At 31.3% G+C, this 26,887-nt stretch overlaps 3 protein-coding genes across 4 annotated transcripts; 1 reads left to right on the top strand and 2 right to left on the bottom strand.

Moving 5' to 3' along the window:
• The first annotated feature begins 653 nt into the window (after nt 1–653).
• LOC131654710 (small ribosomal subunit protein bTHXm-like) lies at nt 654–1,239 on the top strand. Its single transcript, XM_058924658.1, has one exon. The coding sequence runs from the start codon at nt 687–689 to the stop codon at nt 954–956; it is 270 nt and encodes an 89-aa protein (XP_058780641.1). The 5' UTR covers nt 654–686; the 3' UTR covers nt 957–1,239.
• Nucleotides 1,240–6,053: 4,814 nt separating this feature from the next.
• LOC131659986 (NADH dehydrogenase [ubiquinone] 1 beta subcomplex subunit 9-like) lies at nt 6,054–10,326 on the bottom strand. Its single transcript, XM_058929092.1, has 5 exons — nt 10,134–10,326; nt 10,010–10,051; nt 9,803–9,884; nt 9,015–9,070; nt 6,054–6,308 (listed from the first exon to the last, which is right to left on the bottom strand). The coding sequence occupies exons 1-5, from the start codon at nt 10,260–10,262 to the stop codon at nt 6,267–6,269; spliced, it is 351 nt and encodes a 116-aa protein (XP_058785075.1). The 5' UTR covers nt 10,263–10,326; the 3' UTR covers nt 6,054–6,266.
• A 7,006-nt stretch (nt 10,327–17,332) lies between these two features.
• Nucleotides 17,333–25,002, bottom strand: LOC131659987 (endoglucanase 24-like). 2 transcript variants are annotated; one of them, XM_058929094.1, is made up of 5 exons: nt 24,848–25,002; nt 20,766–21,100; nt 19,912–20,211; nt 18,624–18,785; nt 17,333–18,527 (listed from the first exon to the last, which is right to left on the bottom strand). In XM_058929094.1, exons 1-5 carry the CDS (start codon nt 24,993–24,995, stop codon nt 17,928–17,930), a joined length of 1,545 nt encoding a protein of 514 aa, XP_058785077.1. In that variant the 5' UTR covers nt 24,996–25,002; the 3' UTR covers nt 17,333–17,927. The 2 variants fall into 2 exon arrangements, with proteins under 2 accessions (XP_058785077.1, XP_058785076.1); XM_058929093.1 differs by lacking the exon at nt 24,848–25,002 and having other exon boundaries at nt 17,337–18,527; nt 20,766–21,438.
• Between the last annotated feature and the right edge of the window lie 1,885 nt (nt 25,003–26,887).

Genomic DNA, 26,887 nt, shown 5'->3' on the forward strand with positions numbered 1-26,887 from the left:
AATTAAATACTATCTTAAATACAAATTAACTATTATTTATTGTAATCTTAATAAAAGTTTGTTTTTAATTGAAAACAAAGTTTTATAATGATTATGAATGAATTAATATGTTTAAAAACTTATAAATATAATAAATTGATTTAAAATATTATTAATAAAAATGTAAAAAAAAATGAATCATATTTGTAAGAGAAATAGCGTGGAATTAATTATTGTTAATAGCACAATAAATATAGGTCAAATTATTTAATATTTATTTATTTAATAGTAATAAATATATGTCTCATATTTAATTATGTTTATGAACACAAATAAAGAAGAAAAGAGAAGATGTGAGAGATGGAGAGAGAGGAGAATGTGTAAGGGAAGGTAGTGATATTGTGTGTGATAGTGCATTGGTTGATAGTGTAGACACCTAATTTAATCCTAATCTAATGGTCCTTGTTCATTTGGGCCAAAAAAAAAAAAAAATTAGTCTCTCAGGTGAGAGACCTATGAAGGTCTCCCACCTTAGACGGCGCCGAATACTATAGGGGTAAACTTAGCAAAGATAGTAACAAAATATTTGCATTTTAGATAATGGGTCGGGCCCGGCCCGGCCCAAACTCCAGTGTAATGTGTGACTGTTAGCTATATTATGCCCGAACCAGCGCAAGCAGCGAATAGCAAAGAATTGATAAGTGTCAATGGCGAGTGGTGCTAGTGCGATGCAGCGGTGCACCGTCGCTGCGAGGTGGTTGATAAGAGGAGCCTCGACGGAGACGCCGTCTTCTTGTTCCGGCGTAGCAGCTCCGATATTGTGCGGTCGCGGTGATAAAAAGACGAAGAAAGGGAAGAGATTCAAGGGATCTTACGGCAAATCTCGTCCGAAGAGGGAACAAATGATTGAGCGGATGAAAGATAAGGTTGAAGTTCCCAGGTCTACTCCTTGGCCTCTTCCTTTCAAGCTCATTTGATTTCATTCAATTCGAGTTGATTCTCAATACTCTCTTTGCGTTCCAAATGTACTCTATTCCAATTTTTTAGGGTTTTGAGGTCGTTATTCATGAACAATGTAATATCAATACCATTTTCCATTTCAATAGAATTTTTGATTTTCGGCTTCACATTGCTTCTGAATGATGTTGATTACCTGATGTAGACATGTAGTTCCATGGTGCTGTGTTTGGGTTTTATCTCTTTTTAGATGCAAATGAATAAGTAAATTATGATCAGAATTATCTCCGGAATTTGCCTTTATACGAATTTGGGTTCCAATTTGGGTTCAGGCTTCTTTTTTTTTTTTTTACCAATTTATTCTGAAGATTTGTGGAAACAAGGCACTGTTATCGTAAGATAGAATGGTAAATTGCCAAGTTAAATTATTTTGCTTGTGCACTACATTTAGTCTCACTCTGTAGTTGTTCTTAAGTTAAGGAGTTGTCAAGAAGCTAAAATTCTTGATGGTAGTGGGAGGTTGGGTGTAAGAAGAAAAGCATATCTTATTGCATACTTCACAAGTTGGCTCTGCTGCATCAAACAAATGCTAATCCAGCGAACCCTTAACCAGTCACCTAATTAAAACTCAGAAAATTAGTTTCCCTAATCCAAGCACATGTCAGTGAATAGCTTCATAAGCTGGCTGTGCAGCATATTTGCACTAGTCTGTATTGTTTATTGCTCGAGTCTTGCATAGTTTCTAAAATGGCCTAGTTATTACTAGAAGATTGCGTGAAGTCCCTATCTTTGGATTCGGTACTACTCACAAAATTATTGTATGAATGTGTGTCTCAGCATTTGCTGAGAGGTTAGAGTGCATATCTACTTGACTTTGTTATGCAGGAAGTTTTGATAAAAGAACTAGACATATCTTCCTGTATAAAATCAATGCTAAGCTAAGCACAATTTTGCTGTTTTGTCCAGTATTTGTATATATTAGTCTTGGTAATTTGCACATTTCATTTATAATAATAGTTCAGAATAAATTAATTCCCCCCTCGTGTTTTTTATTAATTCCTTTCTTCTTCGTAAAAATTGTGATGGCTAACTCTCAAATGTTGTGACACACACATAAGATATTTGTTAACTAAGCCATTTGTTCATGGATCTTTTGTGGTGAAATGTTATTCTCTCCTTTGTTCAGCCTTCAGAAAAAGAGGAAAACACATTCACATCAGAATGTTGATTTAAAGTTCAATTTTGTATTTGAGTCTTCAATTTAGCTTATACCAAGTAAATTTGTGTTTTTCTCCCCTGATGATCAACACAAAAGACTCGTTGAATCAGATTTGGATGTGGCAATTGGGCATAGAGCATTATTAAATTAACCTACTTGCCCACTCTATATCACAGACACTAGACATATCATTTATCAAGTGACACTTTTGTGAGAAAAGTGTCACACAAAGAGACAAACATATAAAGCAAAATAGTCTTTCTTGTGTAATTGAAAGGAGTAAATCTTTACCATTAGATGTAGGATTTCATTATAGACGCAGAGATGCAACAGTGTTTGCTTGCTATGGCAGGCTTGATAATTTTGATGTAAATGCTCAGTAAGAGAATGGATATTGTGTAATGTGTTCATACTCCACACACTATTACATCAATTTTTAATTGATTGTTATATCCTTAACCTCTTAGTAGTCTCTTAATTGTCAGAATCTTAATAGCTTAATAGTCAGAAGCACAAATTGATATGATTTGAACTCTCTTAGTTCAATGCTATTTTTTCTAATATTATCTGTGGTTTTCTATTCATGACTTCTCTCACTTTCACTCAACACTCTTCCAAGTGTGTAGACATTCACAATAGATTCAAAATGATGGAACAGATTACAAACTCAAAATACTGTATTCCTTAACAGAGGAATAAGACTCAAGGATAGTGTATTACAAAGCAAAACAAGTTGACTCAAACAAAGTAAACATGCCTAGATTGATTGTGCAAAGTCTTAGTCTTTACAACGAAGAACTCCTCCATAAATAACAAGAAGGTCCAACTTCAAAGCCCGTTAGGGTTTCCGTCTTTGAATGTGATTGAAGAATCACAAGCGCAAGTACCTAATTCTTCATTATTTTGATTGTCAATAATGGATTGATTAAACTGTATTCATATCAGATTAATCTATTATAATCTTACTTTAATAAATTCAACATTACTGTTTTGTCTGAATAAAAAAATAGAATAATTGGTATTCTCGAGAAATTGGCTCTAAAGTGGCTAAAGTAGTTTTGAATAATACCATTCTTATTTGCGAAAAATGTGGCGACCAACTCTCAAATGTTGTCACACACACATTACGTATTTGTTAATTAAGCCATTTGCTCATGGATTCTTAATGGTAAAATGAGCCATTTGCTCATGGATTTTTAATGGTAAAATGTTATTCACACATTTGTTCAGCCTTCAGAAAAAGATGATGCATTTTCACTTCTTGCTGTTGAATTGAAGGTTCATTTTGGTGCTAAACCAATTGAGTCTTCACTTGAGCAGCGTAAACAATGTAAATGAGTTTTTTCTCCCTCGTTCCAACATATAATAAAACTGATTGAACACAATGTAAATGAATTTTTTCTCCCACGTTGTTCCAACATATAATAAAACTGATTGAACACAATGTAAATGAGTTTTTTCTCCCACGTTCCGACATATAATAAGACTGATTGAATCAGATTTGGATGTGAAATTGGCCCCAGAGCATTACATAACCAAATTAGCCTACTCGCCCACTCTCTGTCACACAAACACTAGACATATCAATTATCAAGCGGTACAAACTTATTGTGAGAAAAGTGACAGACATCATATCAAGCACGGATAATTTGTTATGTAAAAGTCTTGCAATTTTGTTCCCTAAATAAAGAGAAGAGTAAATATTTGACTATTAGGTGTAGGATTTTATTATAGACGCGGAGATCCAGCGTTAAAGCATGAATATGGTGATCATATCCACAAACACTTGTGCATTTACTTTGTAGTTGATTGATATGGTGATCAACCTTGATTTCTATAAAAGCCAATATAGCAGCACAAGTGTTATAATTAAGCATAACCCTCAGTACCTTTGAAGGAAAATTTTCACTCATGATTTGGAGAACTAACATGTGTGTTTATAGTAAGTAAAAAAACAAAGAACATCTGTATTTAAAAGGTGAAAAAATAGAGGCTAAATGTGTCTAAGCAAGTGCTGAAGTTTAATCTACTGCTTCACCACATAATTAAAACAGTGAAGACTAAAGGAGGGATATGCCCTGTTTGTGGACTTGTAGTAAATTCTGGCTAAAACTAGATACAAGCATCAACTTTTATTTTCAGATCGACGATACTCCGATGAAGATCAATTTCTTCCGGATATTGTAGCTCCTCCGACAACCCAAGAAACAAGTCTGCAATAATAGGCAGCCCTATAGCCAGAAGCAAGAAACCAAAAAGCATGATCAAAACTCCAACATGTGAAATCCATTGGCCATATAATTGGCGCCTAGGTTCAGTTGCAGTTTGATATCCACTTCTGATGGTCCACAACAGCAACGTCATGGCTATTAAAGCTCCAATTATGCGCAACAATGTTGAACGGACACTGGGAATGGTAGTGTTTGACACCGTATTCATCTAAACTGAACCAAAACCATATAATAACAGTGAAATATGCTGGTAAGAGTTGAATTCAAATGATATTAGAAACCTAAGCAAAGAATAACTTGAATACACAAGAAGGACGGTTTTTTCTAGATATTAAATATGCAAACGACACTTTTGTTTCATAGGATACATCTTCAACTCATTAACAGCTTATACTATGATTTTGGCTATATTTGTGTTTGGAGTAAGACCGACCCCACTCAAACTAGTGTTTATAAATAAATATACTATATATTTTGATTAAATCTATCTTAAAAATAACAAAGCAAGAGGGATAGTTTAACTTATTAAACAATAAAGATTACTACTACAAGTTTTATCAAAAAGGGAAGGAGTCCAGTTTGCAACGTATTTTGCGTGCTTGACCAAACTATATAATCGGAAATCTCATCATCATGGACAAATTCAAATTGCATTTAATGACTATTTCAAAACTTTTTTTTGGTTATATAAAGTTTAAGTGATTTGGACAAATTTCACAAAAAAAATGGGAGTTAAACTCGCAGCCTTTTAGGTATGAGCCAACTCAAAATCCATAATCTTTTAGGTGTGAGTCAACTACTTAACAATGGAACAAACCCTATTGTTGACATTTTTAAAACATGCTTAATTAAAGGAAATAAAACAAGAAAAAGTGGAAATATAAAATACAATTTTAACAATTTTTTCGGAGGTGTTGGATAAAAGAGGATGCAATAAAAATGTTCAAACAAAATAATTTGTTTTTACAGAATAAAGTGAAAATCTTCAAATGAAATATATTGATTGTTAATATTTTACATGGGTAACAAATCATGCATCCTTAAAAAATTTAACATTATTTTTCTCAATTTAGAGGAACCAGATTTTCTTTTTTTTGTATATACGATTATTATGATCAAATAGCCATACTATCTAGGGGTTTAGTATCCACATCCCCATTTAACTTCCCACATATCATATTTTTTTGTTGTAAAAAAAAACATTTATACAAAATTAATTTATGAATACATTGCCAACAAAAAATTATGAAATGGAGTACATTGCCAACGTTCATCAATTACCAAAAATAAACCACTTCTATTATGATCAGATTGGTCCAGGTTTGACCCGTGCTAACAAAATCCAAACCGAACCTTTTTTATTTGAGTGAGTTATAGGTTGATGACCTTACTCAAAAACACCACTATGCACAATCGTCGCTCATTAGCATATTATCAAGTTTCATATCTAGTAACTCATGTATTATATTGCTGCGTTCTTCAGATCAAGTAGGAAGTAAAGTAACTTTCGTCAACCACAGTAATGGCGTCATATTGTAGCTCAATAGTTATCATAAGATTGCCGGGAAATCCAGAACTTATAAAAATTAAGAATTTTGCATACAATTTATGCATTGTTTATTAAAAAACTCCCAACATGCACTAACAAGTAACAATGACAGAGCCCATAAAAAAACCAACTTCGGAGGCTTAGCACATTCAATGTTCAGAAGCAATTAAATATCTTCAACAGCATCGGCACAAACTCAGTCTGTATCAACTATTCAAATTATATCACATACAAATAAAAGGTGATTTAATCCACAATCTAGTAATACAGAACAATTTGATTGCAAATCTTTATTTATTGCAAGGGGTGAAAGAAATTAAAAAAAAAAGCTTCAGTTGTTGTCTTCACGCCCATAATCATAAATTATCTCAATCTGCACCAAGAACATAATAACAAATCCAGTCAGATCGAGAACATCCCAGGGCAACATATATTGGAATAAATAATATTATAAGAAACAGAAGAAAACCAGCGGGCAGTATGATAAAAGCTGGCATACAACAAGGGCAAACATGATAAAAGCCGGCATACAACAAGGACAACGGCTGTACTCACACAGAGAATGGAACTCCTATTCTTTTCTATATACATCAGCTGTTATCATATTTTATGAATATATCCTATCTGATAAATAGTGGAAAACAGCACAACCTTATTATTGATCTATAGTGCAAGACCTTGATATTTGGTACACAAGGAGGGTGATAAATGGATTTATAAGATTATAAGAGGGGCCAGGAGTGTGTGATAAAAGCCCAGCAAATAGCAATAGGAACTTAACTAAGAAAGGGTGATTTTGATATGGTAATTTTAAGGGTGATCAAGTGTTTGGTGGATCAATACTTGAAAATCATTTAATAATCTAAAAATGATTGATGCCTCACCTCTCAAGTAGAAAGTTTGTGATATTACTTTTCCTCATGAATGAAACAGTGACCCAAATTAGGTTGGTTCAACAAAAAAACAAATAATAAATACAAACATTAGTGCTCAAAACTCAACTTATGTTTGCTTTCTTTTGTTTTTGTTGAATCAACGTCGATCAATCGCTAACTCAGCAGTAAGGCCATGGGGGACTGGGAACTTTTTACTTATAGGTGGCGACGTTAGACATCATCGAAGTTTTGGGCAATTTCCAAGTAACTGTCCATCATAGACAACATGAGATACTTCCCCACCCTATTAATTGCCTTGTGTTATTCATAAGAAAGTAGAAGAAAATACATATAGAACAAGTTCACCAAGCCATATTGACACTCCCGTTAGCACAGGCTATAAGCCTAAGCTGAAATGGAACACATACACTCTCTGATCCACCATGTATAACCAACTTGTTCTCTCTTACCAGGCCCGTAAATTATATCAATGAACCCATCGATACCACCCGCATGAAAAAACTGCACGGCGAGCAATAGAAAAGAAGACAACTTATCTCAGAAGTCTGTCTTCCTCTTCCCTAGTTGCTTCCTAGACAGTAGTAACCAATCAGCAGTCAGTTTTAATGATGGCGGATGGCACAAAGCAAGAAAAAATCAACATTTTAAGCCGCCATAAAACACTCTGGCACTGCCTGGCCATGACAGTCTTAAAAAAATCAGCCATGGCCGATATTTAATGACACTGTTAGCAATAGGTTTACTTGTTGACTGCTAGTCATCTAAATTCCCTGTTGTTAATGTTACAGGTCAGGTATTTTAATAGCCGGAGTTTACATCTCTTGCCATGTCCAGGGGTTTGTAAAACCTGCTGCATGGCAGTAGTGTGGTGCTTATTAACAGTGCAAATCCCCTCGAGAGTGACAGTACAGGCATCTTGACTGAAGCTCCTAGACTTCTTGTTCCAATCTATCTTGGTTTTCCCCAAGGTCCCTCAGATGATTAAGTACCCAAAATCAACACGCAAGCATTCACCGAAGATTGCATGTACCTTGGGATTGACTTCCATCAGTCCTATACAGACCATTCCCTTGCTTGTTTATTTTTTTTAGGCATCCTTGGAACAAAATAGAAGTCCATCCAAGTTTAAATGTGAGCTTAAGCCAACCTGATTCACTAGTGGATTGCATTAATGCCTCACATTTCCAAAGTTATTTTGAATCAACTCATTTAACAGTTGATCAAAGCGAGTTCAATACAGATTGCCTCACTTTGTTCCTTTTTGAATTTTAAAATCTTTAATAAAATAAAGTACAATGCATGGTGAGTCATTCAGGGTTGGTTCATTCTGACACCTAGACTGTAGAACATTTGTTTACCAGATGATAAACTCCCCACAAATATGTTGAGTCTTTTCCCACCAGGACTCTTCTGCAGTGAGTGCTAGAATTCTGCTTTTGTTTAACCAGGTCAGCAACTCCACATGTTTGTGTTGCTGTTCAAATGTCTCTCACACCTCGGCGTTGCAGGTCTGAGAAGGACTTGGTGATGCTAGCAACAATTGCTATCCAGGAGCTAAGTTTGGCAAATTAACATTCAACCGACTGACCTAATGCACTAGAGCATCAACTCGTTGTGAAGCCAGTTGGGTTTGCATACACTTAAGTCTCCCTCTCCTAATATCTCAACAAAAGTGGAAGCTATTTCACGCATTCAGTATGATGGGGGGCAACTGTCACCACAAACGATTTAAAAAAAAAAAGAGAGTATACTTAATAGGTGTCTGCCGACTTTATAAGAGACCTTTTCAATTAGCGATTTCGCTTTGGACCGGACTGTCTGGGTGTCATTTGAACACCCCTATGTAAAAGTTGGTAAGAAAGTAGAAGAAAAAATTGGAAGAAAGAGCAAATAAGTACAATCCATGGCTCCTAGCTATAGGTTGAAACTGAAGTGGAAACACACAACCACTTCTCTCCCTTTGAACAACCCTCTATAACACATTTTTTAACTTTTTCTTCCAACTAGCCTCCCACCCACTTTGATTTACAAGTTAGTCTCTCCCCATATAAGATCCCATCCTACAACTAAGAACCCTATCAATTTCATAGCGTTCTTCTTTTTCTTCATTATGCAATTAATAAAATAAGTGGGACAAATAAAAAAGCAAAATATAAACTAAGTGTATAACCATAATGACTTACCCCTTCAGGTGGAGGTGGGTTGCGAGTAAACTTGGAACCACCAGGTGCCCATGGAACTATTAAACAGAAGAAATAAGAACAAAAAAGGTAGTGTCAGAAATGCATTAAATGAGAAAAATCTACCTCTAAGACTAGGAAAACTAAAAATTGGCAAGACATTGTGATTGTCATTGTGTCTATATGCCCTAAGACTAGAAAAGCTAAAACTTGGTGATGGGTTATCATTGTCATTGTGTCTATATGCCCAAAGGCCGATTGCAGCAACCCCTAAGACTAGAAAAGTTAAAAATTGGTGATGCATTATCATAGTCATTGTGTCTATGCCTGAAGGTGGATTGCAGCTGAGGTAAATGATAAAATGAAATGTTTCATACTAATGGCTCTCTTTGTAAATTAAAATGTTGGATTACTGTGACAAACACAGATAATGATTACTGCCAATAATTCATATAACTTATTAATAAGAATAGTCCCCTCAACTCGTCACAGATAATGATTACTGCCAATAATTCATATAACTTATTAATAAGAATAGTCCCCTCAACTCCAATCACCACTAGTCTAACACCGCCTCTTGCCAAGCAAAAGTATAGGATACGAATTTTGTTTGGAATTTACTGCAATTAAATATAACACCATAATATTCTGCTAATTTTAAACCATGTCACATTACCTATCATTCATTGGCTACTAGGTATAACAATAATCATATAAAAAATTCTGAAAAATAAATACAGATTCGATCCAGAGATTAATCTTCAGTGAGTGCGTTTGATTTTTTTTTTTACCAATATAGGGATCAGGATGGCGCCACTTATTGTAGCTAGCTTCAGCATCCACTATTAACCTATCAATGGTATCAGGATCTTCCTGTAAATCACAACCAAATACAAATCAAATCAGATTCGTTATTGCAAATGGAACATTCCGAAAATTAGGGCAAGTGCAACTGATGATCTGAAAGAGGCAAATTGAAGGAGATGAAGGAAACTCACAACGTGCTTGTTTTGCTCGAACCGATCGCGGAGGTTTGCAGCCTGAAAATGGAAAGAAAAAAAAACGAATCAGAGAAAATAGGTTAATTGAAATTGGGGAATGAGTGAGAGTAAAGATGAATACGTCGTCGTAGAATAGGTGGCGATGTACGGCCCAGTTGAGAGTGTCTTTAAGGGCGCGGCGATACAAAATCCGAACCTTCTCCTTCTGCGCCGCGCGCCGAGCAACGTACGCTGCCGATGTAAGACTCATTTCTCTTTCTCTCTCTTTTCAATCTCTTCACTTTCTCTTTTCACTTCCACTTCATAACAATAACCAGAGAGAGATTGGAGAACCAGATACTATGCTACACGACGTCGTATTGTTATCGGGCTTTTGGGCTGCTTTTACTTTTCCAGGCTTCTTCGATTTTTAGAGAACTTTACCTGCACCTCTACAGTTTTTAAAATTTTAAGTATAACCCTTTTAATTATTATTACTCTTTATAATTTTGACAGTTTAATGTAGCAATGTACGCTATTTTTTAAATTTTTGGTACACCCTTACATCCATATTAGATGTATCAAAAAAATCTAATAGAACAACTTTGTGGTTTTACTAATTGTAAAAAAAAACAGTTCGTTTAATTTTTGAAAAAAGTCATTAGTGTTATTTTGTGTTTTTTAAAATATTTGCAAAAGAAATTTTATACTTGATTATTTTGAAATTCCGATTTACATTCGCATCACATATCCATTTTTGAAAATTTCAATGATAAGTCGGAGTTTTCAAAAATTAGATGCTGTTATTTTTTCTTTTTTTTTGAATAGGCATAAAAAATAGCCTACCATTTTTTTATCTAGTGGTCCCTTACATCACATTCTATATTTTTTAAAAAATAAATATTTAGTATAAACCCATATGTTTATCATAATTTATAGTTTTATACCGATTTTTTTTCAAATCTTCAATTAAAATATAAAATGGATAATGGTCAATAATCGTGTAGGAAGTATTAAGAGGATAGATGGAGTGGTTGTTGTAAGGTTCAAATATGAGGAACCCCTTGCTTGTTTTCTTTTTAATGTAAGATATTTTGTTAAAGGATAAGTGAATGTCTAAAGAAGTGTTTGGATTGAATGGGGATAGATATAATTGAATTTATTAGAATTAATTTTAACATAATTGAGTTTAGTAGAATTGATATATATTTGAATATAAAATTTTTTTTCTGAGATATTTGAATATAATAATAGAGAAGTGATATTATCAATTAATATTGTCTAGATAATTTTATAAAAATTAATTTTAAAAGTATAATTATCAAAATGGTAATAAAACATGTAATAAAACAGTTCCTTTAATTTTTCAAAAAATTCATTAGTATTATTTTGTGTTTTTAAAAATATTTACACCAGAAATTTTATACTACTTGATTGTTTTGAAATTCCCATTTACATTTGTATCACATATCCACTTTTGTAAATTTCGATAATATAAGTCAGATTTTTCAAAAACTAGATGGTGTTATTATTATTTTTTTAATAAGCACAAAAAATAGCCTACTAACATTTTTTTAATCCAGGGCTCCCTTACATCACATTCTAATACAAATAAAAAAAAGAAATAATCGATAAAAATTAAAGAGTGTAATGAAAAAAATTAAAAAGAAGTTTTAATAAATAAAATATAATAAATATAGAATTGATTATACTAAACACAAATATTATGAAATTATATCTTCTAAGAAAATTGCTTTTAGAGAAGAAGAAATGCTTTTGGAAAAAAATACTCAAACAAGAAAAAAATCAATTTTTAAATTGAAGTGGAATGTAAGTGATTTTGGGGCTTGGAAAAGCAAGTCCAAACATACACTAAAAAGAATGAGCTACGATATCACCTCGTTAAATCTTCTAATCTCGTCCTGCCGCAATTATCATTTATCGATGAGATTCATAACACAACAACATCCATCATAAGTCCACCACCCAAGTGCCTCTTCCAAACAACAATTAACGTCAAATTACAAAGCGAAATCAGTTGGTGATTCCTAGATCGTAAAAAGATAAATGGAGCTCCAAATGTTGATTTGTCATTAATCTTAGCAATCATCGTACTGTACCAAGATTCCTCGTATATGATAAAAGTTTTTGCAACGTCTTTGTTAGAACAAGAAATGTTCTGATCAATATTCTTAGTTTTGATGATAATATTATGTATGAATTTTGTATAAGACAATGTGGTACTCTAATCCTTTACGTTTTCCATTTCGGGAAAAGTATAAAAGAGTATGCACAAATCAGCATTCAGAAGCACTGACCCAGAAGTTCTGGGTGGCTTCATCGGAACATGGTCTGGCAAGACATTAGAAGATGGTCCTACAGAATCAGAACATGAACTGGAAAGCATCACAAGATGGCAGTCAGAAGTACAAGCTCTGAAGCTCTGATGGTATCACGCTCAAAGCTCTTCAAAGTCAGAAGACAGAAGATGCTCTGCACCAAAGCCGGAGACTCTGAAATTCAAATGTCTATTCAACACATTATGAGTCCAGAAGAAAGTACAAGATGAAAGGCTATAACGTCAAATCTCTGACTGACAAAAGGAACGTTAGAAGCTACAAAAGGCAAAGTCAGTAAAAGCAACAAAAGCATGGCTCGAGGTAGTTGACAAAAGTGTGAAACATTAAATGCAACGTTGTACTATTCACGCAAAGCCTTAAATGCTCCCAATGGTCATTTCCTCTCAAGCGCCTATATATAGAAGTTCCATTCAGAAGCAGCCACACAACACTTGCGCAAAACTTACAGAAACGCTGTCAAACTAAAAAGCAAATAGAACTTCATCTTCAACCTCACAACTTTGTAATATCTTAGTGAGTGTTAAGAATTAGAACTTAAGAGAAATATCACTTTGTATGATTACAGCTTTATTAGAAGCAATCTAAACTCTTGTAAACTTTTATTTTACATTGATTGTAAAAGGATTTCCTAGAGTGATCAAGTTGTGATCTGTAGACTCTAGAGGACTTAGAGGGTATCTAAGTGGAAAACCATTGTAATCAGTTGGATTAGTGGATTAAATCCTCAGTTGAGGTAAATCACTCTAAAGGGGTGGACTGGAGTAGTTTGGTTAACAACGAACCAGGATAAAAATCATTGTGTTGATTATTTTTATCTTCCAAGTTTTGAGTTACACTTATTCAATCCCCCCTTTCTAAGTGTTTTTCTATCCTCCAGTCTTATATGTCGACGCCTTAAAGAAGTTAAGCCATCGTCAACCAGATTTGAAATCGTTTCACTGTGGAGATCTGATGGCCTTCAACGATTTGATAACTCGCTATTGGGGAATGACAGATATGACGTTCTCATTAGGAGAAAGAGCATGTGAGAGGAAGGTAACCCTCAACTTCCTTGTGATTCAGTGCAGGAACGCATTCATAGGTATCCTCAGGAGATCCTTCTTAACAAAACTATATGTGATGGCATCCTCAGTTCAACTGAAGGTAACGCACAATGACAAGGAAGGAAAGTCAACCATGATCAACACAGACATTGAGTGAGCAAAGCATATCAAAGAAGCCATTCTTAAAGACCTTATCACTTTGTCAATAGTGAGAGATGTAGGCATGTGGAAAGTAAATATGTTTGATTTGGATGTGCATGAAGACAGAGTTAGGCCCATCGTGAATGTCGATTTCGAGGTTATCCAGCTCAATGATAATCTCGCTTGGTCGATTAAGATATGATATAGGCTTCCCTTTGAGATAAAGTCCACACTACCATTAGCTAAATGTTAACCCTAGCGCTTGGTATGTTTCCTATTGAAGAAGAAGGCATGCCCTTGAAAACGCCTTGTAATTGTTGTTTACGATTTTTTAAAAATTCCACAAAATAAATTACGAGTCGATTCGCGCACTAGATCATTCTCTTTAAAACATTTCATGGCGCTGTCTAAAATTGTGCAAGACAAATTATCAACCACAAAACCTCCAGGATAAAACAACCTATTTCTATACTACACAATTACTATTTGCCCGATAGGTAATCGGTCTAGAAACACACCCTTTGATAATACAAAGACAAGTCGAATATGGTTTAAAAATCACTCGTAATATCTAATATAACGAGAAGTCGTAATAATTTCTCGAACAATGAGAATTTCAAATAATTCTCCAAAGAGAATTCAGTAATGATCGTTAGACTATTCAAAATAATTTTTAAACTAGTCGGTACACCCGTGCCATGCACGGGTTTATTTAAATAATTGATAAAATAAATAAATTGTATTTTAAATATAAATTTAACATATTCTTATGATAAATAAATTGTATTATTTATAGGTAAATTTAACAAAAAGTATTAATAATTTAAATAGATATTATAGAAAATAATTATTTATCTATATAAATAATATGATAATTTTCTTGATGAAAGCTTATTCTAAAAATTGATTAAAAGATAAATACAAAAGTATCATAAAAACACATATAAGTAAAATGAAAAAGAAAAAAAAAAGCATAACAACTATTTAACATAAAATTAAAATGTGTGTATGATAAATAATACAATGATGATTTTTACTGAGAAAAAATTGGTTAAGATCTAAAACTTGAAACCATCGTTGACCTTCAAAATAAAAGAAGAAATTATAAATTAAATCACAAATCTAAAACCATAGTTGAAAGAAAAATAAAATATATTAAATTACAAATCTCAAACCATCATTGACCTCTAAATGATTTCTCCATCCATGACATGTTTATATCCATAGAAATAAAAATCACTTCATGTTAATATATCTGCATACAAAATTAAGAGAAAATATAAGTTAAAACATAAAAACAGGCAATAAAGATAAAAATCTCATATTTCAATCTTATAATAAAAATAAAAATTAATTAAATTACAAAAATAACTTGGAAACCCACTTTCTACCCCATGTTTCAAGATATAAAATTTAAAAAAAAAACAAATATATATATATATATATATATATATATATATATATATATATATATATATATATATATATATATATATATATATATATATATATATATATATATATATATATATATATATATATATATATATATATATATATATAAAGAGATAAAATGGGTGATGCACTGACAGTGTAAAATAGTTTTACACTATCAACCAATCACAACCATGTATTTTATTAAAACACTCTTTTATTTTTTAAGAAAATTAATGACATGACAAAATGGTGATTGTTTATTGGATGACGGTGTAAAACTATTTTACACTGTCAGTGCATATCCATTAAACTCATATATAAAATAAAATATATTATTAAGTTAGAATACAATATAATTTTTTTTATATAAAATTAAAACAAAATTTAAGAGAGAAAGGAGAGTAAGATATGACCTTAAAAGTAATCACAAATGACCTACCTATTTTAATTTTGTGTTATTTTACATATAATATACATATCAGTTTTGTCTATGGTAATACATAAAAATTTGTTAACCAAATTATTGATTATAGAAAAGTATCAATTGTAAATAAACATATCAAGTATATAGATCAAAGAAGAGAGAAGTGTGTGAATAAGATGAAGAAGAATCTCAACATAGCCTTAATACTATAAATGTCAACATTGACGGTTGAAGTCATAGTTGCACAAAATAAGTTAAAAACAATTTTTTAAAAATAAAACATATTTAAAAACTACATGCATAAGTTAGAATACAACGTGAAATACATAAAAAATACTGAATAATAAATACCTCAAATTTATGTGTAATTTCTCCATTCATCTCATATTCATACCTGTAAAAATAAAATAAGAAGAAAATTTTGAATAATTAAAAATTAATAAAATAGAAAACTAAACAATTTTATGAAGAATATATTGATTCTATGTGTAATTCCTCTAGAAAAGGCAAATAAGAAAAAAGAAATGGAAAAGATGAGCAAATAAGAAAAAAAAATGAAAAGGAGAGAAAGAACACGAGACATGAAGTGTTTCATTTCAATTATTATAAAGCATATTTGCTTATGAACCAATTTTTTTTACAATTTTTTTTAAAAAAGAAACAATAATATTTATAGAAGTTGCACATAGTATGTAGTAATTTTAGGAACGTGGAATTGAATCAAACATTAACTAAGGTGATTATTTTTGCTAGTGGGACTGGGATGATGATGAAGTAGTGGGTTATTTAAGTAAGTTATTTTTTATTAATTTATTATTTATAATTGAAAAATGTGGAGTGTATTAAAAATGTGAAGTAAGTAGTGGGTTATTTAAGTAAGTTATTTTTTTATTAATTTATTATTTATAATTAAAAAATGTGGAGTGTATTAAAAATGTGAAGTGTAAATTTTTTATTTAACTAAGTAGTTGAAATTGAAAACCTGGGATGTGAGTTTTTTTAAATATTTTTTATCCAATTAAATAAGTTATTTTTTATTAATTTATTAATTTATTATTTATTTTATTAAATTATTATTATTAATATTTAATTTTTTTATTTAATTAATTAATTAATTATTAAAGATTTTGCCGGGAAATTTTGGTGGGAAGAACTTCTAGGATTATAATTTAGTATAATAAGGAGAAATTCAAATAATTCTTCTAAGAAAAATTAAAAAAATATTCGAAAAATTCAACCTTCTTATATATGGAAAATTCAAATAATTCTCTAAAAAGAATTCAAAAAAATATTAAAAAAATTAATAAGTAGAAAGAAAAGAAGATAAGTTTGTACTTTGACAATTAAAAAATGCAGAATAAAGAGAATGAGAAAGAAAAAACTCAAAATTTAAGAAGAAAACATGTACATTTCAATATATAATGAAATAAGTTAGACAAAATATGTAATATATCCAACCAATGTGAAATAGAATTTTGTCAATTAACATAGACACCAATGTGAAATAGAGTTTTGTCAATTAAGATAGACACATAATTTTTTAACAATATGGTACTCAAAAGATTTCTTTTTCAAATTCATCTTCGTATTAGAATGTTGCAACCTATTTACATTGTCTAAACATTGAATACCAAATCTAGTTATAAAACTTAATTCATTACTACCTCTGCAACGTATTTACATTGTCTAAACATTGAATACCAAATCAAGTTATAAAACTTAATTCATTACTACCTCCGGTAATTATTCGTTGGTTTGTTTATCAATTATAATTATGTTTACGACAAGAAATTAAGAGTTTTTAAGTGCAAAGTTCCATAGGGATCCTATTCTATTGCAAAATTCAAGAATGGTAGCCTAGAGGGCCATAGCCTTAAAGCTTGATTTAGCAAACTACCTAATTAGGCCCCATTAGTGCTCCACTCCTGTGAAACATCAGTTATCCTTTCTTAAAGCCACAAAATTAATGATATTCGCATGGGTTGCTAAGGCAAATCTTGTTGGTACAACTAGAAATACGGATCAATAAGGTGCTTGAGTTCATGAGACCAATTAATACAGATTGGTGTTGTTGTGGTAGCTCAAATACTCATCAATCACCCTCCAACTGCACCAGAAATTGTAGGTAAATACTTCTCACAAATAACATATATGGTTACCAAAAAGAAGTATGCATATTATTATAAGCACAATCAAAACAAAAAGCTTCATTGCTAACTTGAGATAATTAACAAACAACCACAATATGACAATCTTACTCAATTCTTGTCAAATTGAAGAAAAAAAAACATTGCAAATAAGTTATTGTTTTTCATCCTTCAATGAAAAAAAAAGTCACATATTTTGTGACACTTCAAATTCAGTAATATCCCTATATGTATCCATTCCAGCCAACAAGCAAGCCTCTTCCTTCTTGCTTTTCTCAAGATGAGAGACACATTAGCTTCTCCTGTATATCTATCTACAAAATAAGATACTTAGATTTGTATATATATGAAATATTCATATTATATACTAGTAGTAGTCACCAACTAAGGATTAGCGGCAAAATATGCTAAAACCCCAACAAATGGTGCATTGATATATGTGGTTGGCTCAGACTTTCTAAAATCAGCCCTGTCATCCCCATAAACATCATCTTCTCCAGGTCCACCCACAATGGCTCCTACATGAACATTTGGATTAGGATTTGTTGAGTTGAAGTAAATTGACCCTTCATGGCATTCAATCTTTTGAGGATGATCATTAACAGAAGGTAAAGACGATCCGCGATGATGAATACGTTGCGGATAGTTGTTACCATAACCAACCATGTAAGATAAACCCAACGGATTATCACCTAAAATGTAATCAACTTGTCTCTTAGCACGCTCCCGAAGTGATTGCGCGCTAACTTGAACATTCCCACAGTTTATGGTCTGCGACGTGCGGGACAAGTAATTTGCATAGACTAATTCAAGGAAGGCAATTGAAGTTGCGTGTTGTAAGTTGCTTCCACCTGGTCTGTATATGAGTCCACCAGGAGTGTACTCAATGTGTGAACTCGATGTTTCGGGTATCAGTGTGCATAGGAAACTCTCTGCTGAAGTCTTGTAAGATTCAAGAGATTCTACATTTCCATCTAGTACTTCCTATAACAATTTATTTACCATTAATAATCAATAATCAACATATATTTAAAAATATCATATTCTGTATTTAATTCACTGAAATGGAATAGGTGTGACCTTGGAGACAAGAACATTGAGGCCAGCATGCTTATTGTCCCAACCAAACTCATTTATGTTGTCCTCAGCACCAAGTGTTTTACCATTGCTCTGAATGTAGTTTAGGAAATTTTCATCTTGTGTAGCTCTTCTTAACCATGCAGCTCCCCATAGTAATTCATCCTGTACAATGTATCAAAACCAATTAATAGAATAACAATTGACATGTCAATATCTAAGTTATTATTGTAATTTCATATTTAATTCGATGGTGATTGAAGCATAATCACGTGTCAGTTTTCAAACAGTGCAAGAAATTCTCAAGATGCAAATTAGTCCAAGACTTTCATTATGAGAGTTGTCATCATCATTTTATATTCTATACTCCAATATGACAAAACACAAAATCAGCTACAAGAGCAAAATTCCAAACCCACCGCTTCATTTTTTAATTAAGCATATTTCCTCGTATTCTCACATCACCTGTTTATTTCTCATTTATTTCTACTTTATTTCCCATCTCTGTTGTAATAATTGCAAATATATAAATAGAAATTGAGTGTAAAAGATGAATATCAGAGAATAACAGCCCATGTACATGAAAGAGGTATAAAAAAACCACCAAACTTTTTTTTTTTTTTAAGCAAGTTGATATAAATGAGAGAACTAAGGGTTCTCCAACCTTTTTACACAGAAACGGGTAAAACCCGACAAAAAAGCGGAAGGGTAGAAAATTACCAACCAAATAAATTACGAAAGCAAACACATAGGATGTTTACTAAAATCGTAGAAACTAAAGTTGGACTTGGTAATTTCTCCTAGAACCGACCACTTCCAAATTAAAATCTTTATATTACATACCGTATCATCAACACTCCACCCATCGTTACGGAAGCAAATACCGTTACGAACATGGTATAGTAATAATAGTGTAATTCAATTTTACAACTATGGTTGGTTTCAGTTTTTAATTATCTTTAGTAATCAGAATTTCATTAAAACATATGAATTTGTGAATCAACTATACTTAAAGTCATATTTGGCTTCTATATAACTCTTGAAGCAACAACGCGATACAAATGCGACAGACGCTTGTGATTCCGTTTAATTTATTCATCTTTTTACGTTATAATCGGTGTTTACGTGTCGGTGTCGACATGTCCATTTCTTGATAGGTACTAATGTACTTATTACTAGTAACTTATTGTGGAATCTTTGATCACGTGAATACATTGCAACATCATAGGATACTTATCAAAAAGGAAAAAGCCAAAACATAGTAATATAGATCAAATGAAATGAACCTAACCTGGTATCCATCAAAATCACAATAAAAAGGGCAAACAGCACCCTTAACATCAGCATTGTCACTATAAGCACCTCTATAACTATCAGCATATTGAAAGGCATTAACAGCATTTCTTAGTAATGTCTCCGAATAACCGGGATCCGATGAACGAAACGCCATGGAAGCAGCCGCAAGTGCAGCAGCAGTTTCTCCAGCAACATCAGAAGCCGGATTAGGTGCATCAACAGCATACACACTCCTGCTTGTGTCCATGTCCTCTGGCCTCTCCCAACATAGGTGGTCTGAATTTGGATCACCCACCTAATCGTAAAATCAAAATTGTTAATTCACTGCAAAAGCAGCCATCAGTATCACAACATCTATACCGATCAAAATCGCAACAACTATCCATCAGTGTCACAGCATCTATACCGATCAAAATCGCAACAACTATACCGATCAAAATCACAAAAGCTTTTAAACAACATACACTATTATTTTAGAATTTTGGTTATTACAATTTGGTCTACAGATAAAAATTAATTTAAACTTATTTAATAAAAAAACCTAGGATTTTTATTTTCATTATTATTAATAAAAATGGAAAGTGGGTAACACTAGCATGATTGGCGCGTGGGTGATCTAAAAGGGTAAAGAAATGAAAAATTGCATTAATTTAGAACAACAGTTGCAAAGCCGATGAAAATCACGGCTTTCAAGATAGAAAGTGGTCCATTCAACATTAATTTTGTTATAAAAAGCAAAATAATTAATATAAAAACGATAAATAATTAATTTATAGAATATTAATTTATAGAATATAAAAGTTTGTGGAAATAAAAAGTGTAACCGTCCGTGACTGTGAGTAACCGTACCTGAACGAAAATGCGGTTAGGCTGAGAAACCGTCTTAAGCAAATAATCAGTACTCCAACGAATTGCGACTAAGGCGTTTCTGAGTTCATTCGGAGGCATGTTATCTCCGAATTCAATCACACTCCAGGATAGCATTGTAGTTGTAAACGCCATCGGGAAACCGAATTTGATGTTATCACCGGCGTCGTAGTAGCCGCCGGTGAGATCAACGTTGTAGGTCCATCCGTCACTGAGACCGGAGTTTGCACGCCATTTTTGTCGCTGGTCGGAAGGTAAGAATCCGGAACGTTGGCCTTCGAAGAAGAGGATTGATTTTGATAATGCGTCAGTGTAGTCGTGTGCGGCGGTGGTAGTTGCTGCAATGAGAAGAAGAAGAATGAAGAGGGTGAGAAAATTGGCCATTTTTGAAGTATTGGAATGGTTGTGATGAATAAATGTAGTGTAATGTGGTGTGGGTGAGTGGGTTTTGTTATTTATATAAATGATAATGCAGTGTGTCACGAGATGAGACTTGAAAGTGAAGTTGCTTAATTTAATAGAGAAACACAGTAACAATAGCAGTAATAAACTGAAATGGGACAGTAAAAAAAGAAAAGGGTTATCTCGGGTTAGGAGGGGGTGTGTGAGAATTGTGAAAGCGCCGACAAATAAACGAGGAGTGTGTCAGCGAGATCACATGCAGAGTGCAAACAGAAGGAGAGAAAGAGAGAGTATATAGCACAATTACATGAGATGAGAGCATAACATAAAATAAGGGTGAGGTGTGTAATGGTGTGGGGCTTAATAACTTTTTCTTCGGTTGGGTCCCATTTAATACAAAATTTGTTTCGTCTTTTTTGTTATTTGTTATGTGAAAATAATACAATTACTAGTACTATATTAATATTCTTATTATCCTTCTTAGCCTTTTTTATAAGGTTTTGCTAGGATACACACATTTATTTTTTTTTATTGAAGGTGTGTTTTAGTAAAGTACACCTTAAAATAAATTTAATAAATTTTTAGTTATTATTTATTAACACACTCTTTTTAAATAAATAAATAAATTATAACAAATATCTACAGAAGAGGTCAACTAACACCCACTTATTTTTTTGGAAAAAATGTTTTATTAAATGCACTTTAGGTAATATTTAATCATTTTTAATTAAATCTTGTTAAAATACTTTTTCATAAAAGTAAATAAGTGTATCTTAAACCAAGCAGTTAGGCTCAAGTGGTAAACGAGTTCATGCTTCGAACAAAGTTTAGAGAATATCGAGTTCGATTTTTGGTATGAGACGCGCATTTGTTTCAAATACATATTTTTTAATAGGAAAATGTTTTGCTTGGCTACCCGTGAAAAAATAATAATTGAATGCATAATTAATAAAAAATATTTTGATCAGTAACTTCATGTCCCGTTAATAATCAATATTTTGATCAATAACTTCATGTTCATGTGTATAAATATTATTTTTGTTTAGGTATCGTTATCAAAAATATCTGGATCAATAGTAAATCCTCGTATATAAAAATAATCAATAATAGATTTTAATTTTCGTATATAAAAATATTTAGATCAATAATAATTTTTTCTCGTATTTATTCATTTCTTTAAAAACAGTGTATTATTTAAATATGATATATAAAGAGAATAATAAAAAATTAATTACAATAATTATTTATATGATACTCAAAATTTATATATTTCTCCATCAAATTTTTTTGAAAGAATATTTAATCAAATCAAGAATTTAAATAACATTTAAACATTACATTTAAGAGAAGATAATCAAAGTTAAAAGTGGACACGTTTATAGACCCATAATTTATTGATTCATTAATATAATTAACGCATTTATAGTGGAATGTTGCCCAAAATAAAAAAGTCTCAATTAAACTTTATAAATTCTCAATTAATTATGACTTTATTACAATTACTTTTATGTAGTATTGAGATACGTGCGTTCAATGTTTTAAAATTTTAAGGGTAATTCTAACGAGTGCCCCATGGACACTGGTTAAGAGATTTAAAAGGTAAGTTGAGCATAAGTTAATAAAGTAAAAAGATAAGTTTTTTTAACCAAAATATATGTATTCAATGCATTGAAACTATATATAATTAACTTTTCCATAGAATATTGTGAGTATTCAAAGCATTAAATATATAATTTTTTCTTTATTAGAAATGCTTAATTAGTGCCCCGGGTCACTCGTTAGCATGACCTAAATTTTAAATATAATTTTATTACATTACATTTTTTTATAATTATAGTATCATTAACACATTTCCTTAGATCACATGTTAACATGACCCATATAAGGCAAAAGATAATTAATGATTTTTTATTTCAACTTACACATATACTCTTTGGCTCCTCCACTTTCTATATACACAACACATAGTATTTTCAAGATTATTGTACACATATTTGTAAGTAAATTTAAGACAGCATTACTAATTATAAATATCAACGAAATTGTATTTCTAAAACAAATTATCATTATTTTGAAATTGAAAATATGAAAATTTATAATATAGATACAAAAGTTGTAATCAAATATTTAAATCTTATAAAAAAAATATTGTATCAAAAAAATAATATTTCATTTTTCTATTAAAAATCAATTATTATATTTTCTATTAACATTCATGAAATATTAAGTGTAGTTTGTCCATGGTATTATGTCCCTTCCTTCTACTGGATTAAGATACTAACTGTTAAAATTTAAAAACAAATGATAATAGTTATAACAATAACAAAATTCTATCAATCATAAATTTATATTGAATAAATTTTAAAATAGGTAAATAATAATTTTTTTAATGATATTTAAATTTAATTAACAGATTTATATACATGATTATACTAAACTATAAATATTTTTTCAGAAAAACTAGCTCACACATACTAATAATAATGATCAACTTGTTAGAGAGGTGAACTTGTAAAGAAAAGAAATAAACCTATAAAGAAAATTTTGCATGTATTAGTCTTCTCATAAAGTTAATACTCAACATTGCATAAGAGAACATTAGTGTAAGATGACATTAGTGTAAGGATTTTCAACAAAGTATGGTTATGGATATGCTTTTGGAAAATAAAGTAGGATCCTGCTAATTGATGCAAATGTGTTTAAATTTTTTACTTCAACCTGCCAACCTGCCAGAACAACAATTAATTATATTAGCACATAAATAGGTAATATATTGTATTTATAATATTATATTGCAACATAAAGGTCAATTAATATTATTTTGTGGTACTCAAAAAATCAATTTGCAAGAAATACTCTTCATTTTATTCTTCCATTGTTGATAAAACCTCACAACTTTGTCCAATAACATATTTTTTTTGAAAACTAAAATTCAGTTTAATCAAATTGTATCATCAATATAATATGAGTGAGACAGAAAATTTAATATTACAGAACATATACTATGCACAAAGAAATATATGAAACAGATCCAATATTTTACTTTTCAAAATACTTCAAATGAATATATATGTATCAATAAATGTATCAATGAATAAAATACCTTGCAATATGTTTTTTCATCTCAAATTCACAGTAAATCTAACAAAAATAAGTTTCAACAAAATATCACCCCGTTTAAAATTAATCTCAGTTTGGCCAAGTAGAAATGCTTTAAGCTTCGGAGATATATCAAATATGAAAGAACAACATTAAAAATTCAACAAATCAATCACAGTACCCAAAAAATTATCATAACTCAAAATTATCAAACCCAATTTCTAATTTAAAAACCTAACCACAAATTATCCCCTTTTCATTATCAACACCAACAAAATAAAAACCCTACCTTTCCCGATTATTCTATTTCTCACATAATCATACCTTTCTATTTTACCTACGAATTATTTGTTGTTGCTGACGTCGAAGAAATTTAGAAACCCATAGATTAAACCTGAAGAACCTGGAAAACAAAAAAAAAGAGTGAAGTTAAAAACCAAATCGATCATCTTAGATATCATAGATCTAAAAAACATCACTGATATTTTTCGTAGATCTAAAAAAATTAATGTAAATAGAATGAAAAGGGAAGAGAGAAGAATAACATAATTGAAGCATAAATGGAAGAGAGAAGAAAGAAGAAGAGAGAGGTAGCGAAAGAGAGAAGAAAGGAAGAGGTTGAAAGAGGTAAAGGAAGAGAGAAGAAAAAATATGAGGAAGATAGAAAGTGATTTTGAATTTGGGGAAGGTAGATTTGTGTTGAATATGCATGCTAAAAAAGATTTGTGTTTATGCCAAAATCTTTGAAATGGAAAGGTTGACAAGGTTGAGTATGCGGTTAGATAATCTTGCATTGGGAAGGTAATAAAAATAATTTATATTATAATATGACATATGAGTTTCAAAAAGAAGTGTAGAAAACAAACCAAAATAATGAATAAGCTGATAAGTTGTATAACAGATTAAAGAAATTCAATGAGGCATCCACGTGGCAGCCTGTATGAGCAGCAAGGCAATTTAGTCTTTTCCATAACATATAATTTTCTTATATGATAGATTAATGAGTACTATAAATTACAAAAAAAAATAAAATTTGTTGATTTATAAAAAGATATTGAAGATCCATTTTAGTCCTTCAAAAAACTGTATAGTCTAGATTAATCCTTGAGAAAAAAATTCTATTTAGTTTTTTATAAAATCTAACTTAGTCATGTTAGTTCATATGTTAATATTTTTTCAAATCAATTTATTTTTTATTTATGTATCATGATTGGACTGTCAAGTGTATTATTTATGCCACATGTATTATTTATAAAAGTAAAAAATATTTAGGTTCCTACATTAATTTTTTTGGGACAATTTGGTTCCCATAATATTTTTTAAAAATAAAAAATTAGACAATATTTATGAAAAAAAATATTAACACTTCCATTTTAAAATTTTAAGGGATCAAACTAACACATATTTTGGTCCCTAACAAAAACAAAGATCATATTTACAAAATTTAATTGAGGCATGTTAGTCTCATATGTTCAATCATACATTATAGTATCATCCTCCAGTTCGGCATTCACCGCCACCTTTCATTGCACGTCCTTCAATAGATGGAATTTCGTCAATCCAACCACCAGCACCTCCATTTCGTCCTCCACCCTCATCTCAACCTCCACGATTTGGACCTAGTAGTCATGGATTCATGTCTGCTATTGGATTTACACAATGGAAATTTGGGTGTAATCGATTGAATTTGGATCAATTTTTGGTAAAAAAAGTTTGAATCGATGATATCTCACTCAGTTTGGTTTGCTTCGATTTTTAGTATATTTAAAAAATGAAACCGAACCGAACTAACTGATTTGATTCAGTTTGGTTTGGTTTCGTTGATCGGTTTACAAAATCTTTTTTTACAAACAATATATTCTTCTATGTATCCTCTAATAAAGGGTTTTTTCAATGTATTTTATGTTATTATATAAAAAAAATAGTAAAATACATTCCATATCATTTATTTCATGCTCTATTTTTTTCAAACAACTTACGAATTATTCTTAATCCATACGAAATTGTGAAATGATTTTCATTGCATCGTGAAATAAGTTCACTATCAAATATAAAGTTGACACTTCATGAATATTGTCTAATTTATTTTTATTTTTTAAAATTACGGTTACCAAATTGTTAAAAATAAATAATGTAAAGACCTAAATGTGTTTTACTTTTATAAATAATACATGTGAGATAAATAATACACAGCAATGACTCTTTGAGCAGCCGACTTTGTTGGTTGAAGCTTTATGTTAGATTTCTGTGGGGGAACTGACTCAGATGTTTTCAACTTCTTCTTCTTCTTCTTGGCAGGTTTTAAAGTATCTGGGGATAAATCTTCAGAATCTGGCTTAACTGGCCTGGGTTGAGGGTTGCTCTGTTTTCGCTTTTAGGGAGTTGGAGGAGGTTTGCGACTTACCTGAAAATAACAAAGGTATTAGTACCATTTAAATTATACATGCAAATGATGAAACATTAAAAATGAAGGTTACTTTTGTTGTTGTTTTCGTAAGAGTGATTTCTTCGTCTTGATCACCACTTTTGGAGGAAACAACAGCTTTCTTCGCTGCAACACTTTCTCTCGCAACAGAGGCCTTGTCTTTGATCTGTTGCTTTCC

Source organism: Vicia villosa, linkage group LG3 (assembly GCF_029867415.1).
Source record: "Vicia villosa cultivar HV-30 ecotype Madison, WI linkage group LG3, Vvil1.0, whole genome shotgun sequence".
NCBI classification, from domain to species: domain Eukaryota; kingdom Viridiplantae; phylum Streptophyta; class Magnoliopsida; order Fabales; family Fabaceae; genus Vicia; species Vicia villosa.